Genomic DNA, 7,333 nt, shown 5'->3' with positions numbered 1-7,333 from the left:
TTATTCAATCATAGTTCTCTAGAGTTTTCCAGATATATTATCTTATCATATCTAAATAGAGATATTCTTGAATTGAATTGAGGTTTTCTCCCATGTGGGCATGTTTTAGATCATCTACTGGCTTCAAGCTAATATTGAGTACCTTGGATACTTGCCTAAAGATGGGGGGAGGAGGAATGAGGGAGGGGAAAAACGGGAGGAGGGAGGTGAGGAGGATTGGTGTGCTCCCATTTAATGGACACAACATAGGGGTGTATGGCACACATCTTGGGTGCAGGAGACAACTACAGAGGGACTTTACCTAATAAATGAAAACATTGTAAACTTGATGTTTGTATCCTCTCATTAACCTGAAATAAAAACTAATTCATTAATTAAAAAATGAATAGAGATATTCTAATTTTTTATTCTTATATTTGTAATTGTTTTATCTTATTTAATTGCATTGGATACTAATTCCAGAGTAACATGAAATTTTAGTAGAGATAGTGGTTATACTGCCTGTTGCTGCCTTTGTAAGAACGCTTCTAGGGTTATTTACTAAATAACTCTGTTCATCCTTTTGTTTCATATTAAATTATGTTTTACTGGCACCATACTCATTATGGTGATTTATAATATGCTATGACATCTATAACTGCACATTCTATGCCTGTACTATATTACTATATGTGTTTAGTATAGTGAAATACTTCACACTTCCACAGTTGTGGTTCAGGCTCCCATCACTTTTTAATTTGATGATTATTTCTGTCTCCTAATGGAGCTTCCTATATCTAGTCTTGTCTTCATTCATCTAACTGGTATTTTATAAGTATTTATTAACTTTAACTATCTTATTCTTAAAAGATAATTTTGCTCAATACATTGAATTGACAGTAATCATCTCTCAGCAGATGAGATTATTTGGCTTCTGTTATTGGTCTTCATATGTCTGCTGTTAGGCTGCCTGACATTTGGGAGGGAAAGGCACTGTTTCTTCAGTGCTCTGTAGTCTCCCTAAAATGTATTGGGGTGCATTTCTTTTTATTTATCCCGCTTGTTTTCCACTGTGTTCATTCGCTCTGCTTATTCATGTATTTGAGCAGTTTTGGGTAATTCTGAGCCATTGTCCCCATGTGGCCTCTCTTTCATTCTTAGCATTCTGTTTTGGTTTAAACTAAGACGGTCTCTATTTTCCATGTTTCTAACCTCTTTTTTGTAATTTCTCACCCATTATTTCTCTCTTTCATTGGGAGTAACTTCTTCAGCTCTGTGTTACAGCTTACCAGATCTCTTCTTAGTTATATCTGTTATTTACTTCATTCATTGATTTTAATCACCATGTTTTTCTTTTCGTAGAAATGTTCTTCTGAGAGTGTTCTTATGTAAATCTGCAGGGTTTTTGATAGTTGTTTGTTCTCCATTCATTTTGTTTTTCAAAATTTAATATTTTATTTCTTTTAACATTGTAAGCGTAAGTATTCTTTTTCTGGTAATTCTAATATATGAAGTACTTAGGATTTAGATTTATTTCTTCTTTTGCTGACTATCATTCTTGGGGTCTTTCTTCCTTGTTTTATGCGTGTGTGAGCTCTTTACCAAATTTGATCTGAGCCAATCCTGAGGGCCTAAACTGGAGCTAACTCCCCCTAGAAACTATTTGAGTTTGTGTTTGTCAGCACTTTACTCCCTTTTGAGGATTCCTAAGTAATGAAGATGTCTTAGATTCATTCTAAGATTAGATTTTAAATCCCAGGAAGATAGCATCAGTTTTTTTTAAAAAAACAATTTTTATAATGGGGTTTGATAATGTTCTCCCCCACCCTTTTTTTGTGTGTGTGTGAATTCAGGCAGTGTCTTAAAACCTTAGCTTGTTAGTTTATCCAGGTTTTAGTTAAATCATAGAAAATGTAATTATACTAGCTTCTAGTTTGTCATGGTATCGTATCTCTTTTCATTTTTTTTAAATTAAAGTTTTGACATATTTCAAATTTATAGCAAAACAAAATAAAGTTTGTTATATGTATCACTCATCTACATTAACAAGAATTAACATTTCTGTAATTTTATTTGAATCAAGCTCTATATTTTGAGGAAAAATTATTATAGATAATGTTGAGTTCCGTTCCCCTGTCACATGTCTTTCTAGGAGTACCACAGGCATGCCTAGGTATTTGGAATTGAACTTGCCACCTCTTCCTGCTTTTTCTGTATTTTTTGACTCCTTTCTCACCATAGAAACCAAGAAATAGTTCTCAAATTATTCGTATCTCAAATCCCACTTCCACAGTTGTGGTCAGGCTCCCATCATCTTTTAAATCGATGATTATTTTACTCTCCTAACACAGCTTCCTGTATCGAGCCTTGTCTTCAGTTCTACTCATCACAGAGGGATTTTTTTCCTATAACATTTCACACATGTGCTCCTAATAAAAATCTTTCAGAGCCATTCCATCACTCTTGGTGAATGATGCAAACTCCTTAAGATGACCTGGGGCCTTTCATGATCTGATTTCCTTTTCTTGCCCATACCTCCAAGACCTATTCTCTAACTTCAGCCATACAGAAGCTCTTGTACCAAATCCAACTCCGTTCTCTGTTGCCTCTATTTATATATACATATTGATTCATTTGTATGTAGTGCCCCTCTAAGCTCACCAGTTGCTGTCAGACTAACTCCATTAATACTCAGCTTAGATTTCACCATACCAAGAAGACCTCCCTGAACAGCCAAAGTTGGCCAAAGAATCCCTCTCGTGTACTCCAATATTACCCTTTGCAAACATGTATCATTCTCTATTGTATGTACCCCAAAGACTATTTCTTATTTATCTTTCAGTTTCCACCACCTAGTGAAGGGCTTGGCTTAGGCAAGTGAATAAATACATCAATAGTGTTTTGAGTTGCACTTTAAGTCCCTTGAGAAGGCAGCTGTATTTCCTAAATATCATGAATATATCTTGATATAATTTGAGCTGAATTGACCTCAAATGACAACAATTAGTAATAATGTTCCAAAGAGGCCTAAGTTTGTATTCTTAAAAGCCAGTCAATCATATGGATGAGTAATATGAATAATTGTTTAAGTGTTTTATTGAATTTAATTGGCATGCAATTAACTGTGTGCGTTTACACAGTTGAATAAATTTCCACATATGAAAACAGTCATGAAACCAAGACCATAATCAAGATATCAAGCATATCATTCACCCTAATGTGGATTTTTCAGTTTGGATTTATTTAAAATAAAGCTATTATAAATATTCGGCACAAGTCTAATAGGGATACATGTTTTCTTTTAACTGTGGTAAATACCTAGGAGTGGAATATTTGTATTATATGTTTCTTGTATGTTTAACATTTTCATAAACTGCTTTCCAAAGTAGTTGCACCAATTTACATTCTATAAATACTGCAAAAGAGATCATGTTTTTCTACAATCTCAGCCAATCTAATAGGTTTATAGAGCAATATTTCATAATGGCTTTATTTTTCATTTCATCAATGCCTATTAATCTTGAGCATTTTATCATGTGTTTATTTTTCCTCATGTGTATTTCCTCTGATGGAATGTGGTTCAAATCATTTGGTCTTATCTGGTTGCTTACTTTCTTATTATAGAGTCTTAAGAGTTCTTTATAAATTCTGGTTGCAAGTCCTTGATCAGGAAGATCATTTGAAAATATTTTCTCTCAGTCTGTGGTTTTTCTTTTTCTTATTAACATGTTTATTATGAAATATTTCAAACTTACACCAAGAATAATATTGAAATAATGAACCTTCATGCACTCATTACTCAGATTCAACAATTAAAAACACATAGCATTTTTCAAACTGCAGGCTTCATAGCCAACCATGGTGGCTCATGCCTCTAACCTTAGCAGTCTGGAAGCCAAGGCAGGCAGATCCTCGAGTTCAGGAGTTTGAGACCAGCCTGAGCAAGAGTGGGACTCTGTCTCCACTAAAAATACAAAAGATTATCCTAGCTTTGTGGGGTGTTCCTGTAGTCTCAGCTACTTCAGCTACTTGGGAGGAGGAGGCACGAGGATCGCCTAAACCTAGGAGTTTGAGGTTGCTGCGAGCTAGACTGAAACCCCAGCATTCTAGTTTGGGCAAACCGAGTAAGAATCTGTCTCAAAAAACAGAAGCAAACAACAACAACCCTCCCCCCAACTGCAGGCTCCATAATCATTTTATTAGAGTAGTTATTTTTGTTAAAGATAAATTAGAAAAAATGTATTAAGAAGTATTCATCGATCTTTTTTTTTTTTTTTTTAGCTTACGTAGACAAATGGGTAGACTTGATCCCAGTGAAGAAAAATGTTATTTCCTCTCCAGGACTGCACTTGTGAAGTGTAAAAGAGACTGCAAACTCCCTGCTTTGTAAACTTTTAAGGACCACAAACAGTAAGAAAAATTTTCATTACTCTGTAACATTGATGTATGTGTAATTGGCCTCTATGAGCCTGCCAACCAGATGGTGAAGTGTGACCTTCAGCACAGCAAGTACATGGCCTGTTGCCTGCTGTACCATGGAGAAGTGGTGCCCAAGGATGTCAGTGCTGTCATCGCTGCCATCAAGACCAAGTGCAGCATTCAGTTTGTGAACTGGTGCCCTATTGGCTTCAAGGTTGGTATCAACTACCAGCCTCCCACTATGGTGGCTGGGGGTGACCTGGCCAAGGTGCAGCGTGCCGTGTGCATGCTGAGCAATATAACTGCCATCGCTGAGGCCTGGGCCTGCCTGGAACACAAGTTCAACCTGATGTATACCAAGAGGGCTTTTGTGCACTGGTATACGGGTGAAGGTATGAAGGAACAGGAGTTCTCTGAGGCCCAGGAGGATACGGCTGCCCTGGAGAAGGATTATGAGGAAGTGAGCATTGATTCCTCTGAGGATGAGGATGAGGGAGAAGAATAAAACAGCTTCCTGGAGACTCTCCACTATGTGCATTGCAAAAGCCTTTCAAAATAAACAGTGTACTTGCAGGAAAAAAACAAAAAAACAAAAAATAAAGCAAAAAATTAGTGCTTTGATGAGGATTCCAATAAATCTTTACATTGCTTTGGGTAATATGGACATTTTAATGATGCTAATTCTTCACTTGCGTATAGTATGTTCTTCTATTTTTTAATGTCTTCTGCTATTTTTTTCTCAGGGTTTAATAGTTCTCTATATAGAGATCTTTAATATCCTTTGTTAGATATATTCCTAGGTATTTCATCTTCTTTGGAGCTAATATGAAGGGATTAGAGTCTTTGATTATATTCTCAGCTTGAGTGTTATTGGCATATATAAAGGCTACTGATTTGTTGACATTGATTTTTTTATCCAAAGACATTGCTGTATTCCTTGATCACTTCTAAGAGTTTTATAGTTGATTTCCTAGAATTTTCCAAGTATAAATCTTATCATCTGCAAAAAGGGAGAGTTTTTCCTTTCTACCCCCATTTGAATGGCCTCAATATCCTTCTCTTCCCTGATTACACTGGCTAGGACTTCCAGCACTATGTTGAATAGCAATGGTAACAGAGGGCATCCTTGTCTAGTTCCAGCTCTGAGTGGAAATGCTTTCATTTTAACTACATTCAATATGATATTGGGTGCTATTGTAGATAGTCTCTATCAGTTTAAAAAATGTCCCTGTTTTCTTTCTCTTTTTTTGCAGTTTTGGGCTGGGGCTGGGTTTGAATCCACCACCTCCAGTATATGGGGCCAGCGCCCTACTCCTTTGAGCCACAGGCACCTCCCTTATACCTGTTTCTTAAGTTTTCTTACCAAGAAAGGATGATGGATGTAGTCAAAAGCCTTTTTTTGCATCAACTGAGAGAATCATATGGTCTTTAGTTTTTTATTTTATTTATGTGGTGAATTATATTTATGGATTTACATATGTTGAGCCAATGACCTTGCATCCCTGGGATAAAACCCACTTGACTATGGTGTATAACTTTTTTAATGTGTTGCTGTACTCTGCTTGATAAGATCATATTGAATATTTTTGCATCAATATTCATTAATGATATTGGTCTACAGTTTTCTTTTTTTGTTGGGTACTTTCCTGGTTTTAGAATCAGGTTGATATTTGCTTTGTAGAATGCATTGTAGCAGGAAGGACGATTCCTTCCTTCTCTATATTTTGGAGTAGATTATGCAAGATAGGTACTAGTTCCTCTTTGAAATTTTGGTAGGATTATGGTGTAATCCACTCAAAGAGTTCAGAGAGTTGCTAAGCAAAAAATTATGGGCAGATTTGTCTGAGAATTCCCAGGGGGATGGAGAATGGTCTTTTCTAGGAGGAAAGGTAGTCAGGAAAGTTCATCTCTCTACCTGCCAAAGTCAGAAATGCAGAGCCACTATTTCCACGTAGCAGCTCAGTGGCCCACACAATCTACTGGTCTCTCAGCCAACTCACCAAACACTCTGTCCTCTGCAGGGGGCAGTTCTTCAAGCAACCAGGGAGTTGGGTGTAGAGTGAGCTGTAAGTTTGAGATTATGGAGAAAATATCTGTTCACTTTTGTTTCTGGCAGGATGGGGCCTGGGCTCAGAGATGGAACCTCCCAGGTGTCAGAGGAACAAGACATAGTGACTCTCTCATGGGGTGAGGTAAGAGGTCCTTTGTTCCTTGCTCACTCATGGAAAACCTGCTGCAGACTGCCCAGCTGGCGGGGAAGGGGGGGATCTCCCATCTTCTAGGCAATAGGAGCCTTCTGACTAGTCACTCCATACCTGATCTTACATTGTCTCAGTGGAGATGATGTGTACCTCACTTTTTTCTCCCTGTGCTCAGCTCCTCACCCTTGGATTCTCTTAGTCCATTTCAGTCCAATATCTCTCCTTCTGGACAAGAGCCTCTGGAAAATGTGGCTTCTAGTTGGCAATCTTGACTCCTACCCTAATCTGCCATTATTTCCATCCAGTGTGCCTTTCTTCTCCGACATTATAGTTTTTGTCTTTAATAAGTGTATTTAGTTTTTTTATGTATCTTCCACAAATCTATTTAAAATGTTTAATCTTTTTTCCACCTTCTTGAACATATGAAATGAATTACAATTGTTTTAATTAATATTTTTGTCTTCTAATTCTGTCATCTGTGTCATTTCTGGATCAGTTTCAACTGATTAATTTTTTTAGTTCATTACTGATAGTATTTTCTTGCTTCTTTGCATACATGTTAATTTTTTATTAGAAGCCAGACATTTAGACTTTTTAATTTTGTTCATTGAGATGTATTTTTATATTCCTACAAATATTCTAGAAAATTTTGCTCTGGGGTGTGGTTAAGTCACTTGAAAACAGTTTGATCCTTTTGGTTTTGTTTTTAAGCTTTGTTATGCTGGACCAGCACT

General features: G+C 36.6%; 1 protein-coding gene across 1 annotated transcript; it reads left to right on the top strand.

The window, feature by feature from the left end:
- The first annotated feature begins 4,446 nt into the window (after positions 1 to 4,446).
- LOC100965827 (tubulin alpha chain-like) lies at positions 4,447 to 4,971 on the top strand. The gene has a single exon (XM_012805905.1). It carries the CDS (start codon positions 4,460 to 4,462, stop codon positions 4,901 to 4,903), a length of 444 nt encoding a protein of 147 aa, XP_012661359.1. The 5' UTR covers positions 4,447 to 4,459; the 3' UTR covers positions 4,904 to 4,971.
- The last annotated feature ends 2,362 nt before the right edge of the window (positions 4,972 to 7,333 follow it).

Source organism: Otolemur garnettii, unplaced genomic scaffold (assembly GCF_000181295.1).
Source record: "Otolemur garnettii isolate 467f Iridium unplaced genomic scaffold, OtoGar3 scaffold00045, whole genome shotgun sequence".
In the NCBI taxonomy this organism is placed as follows: domain Eukaryota; kingdom Metazoa; phylum Chordata; class Mammalia; order Primates; family Galagidae; genus Otolemur; species Otolemur garnettii.
This window is presented reverse-complemented; position numbering and strand designations above follow the sequence as displayed.

Coding starts and splice junctions, on each gene's coding strand:
- LOC100965827 (XM_012805905.1), top strand. CDS start 4,460: ATGGTGAAGTGTGACCTTCAGCACAGCAAGTACATGGCCTGTTGCCTG.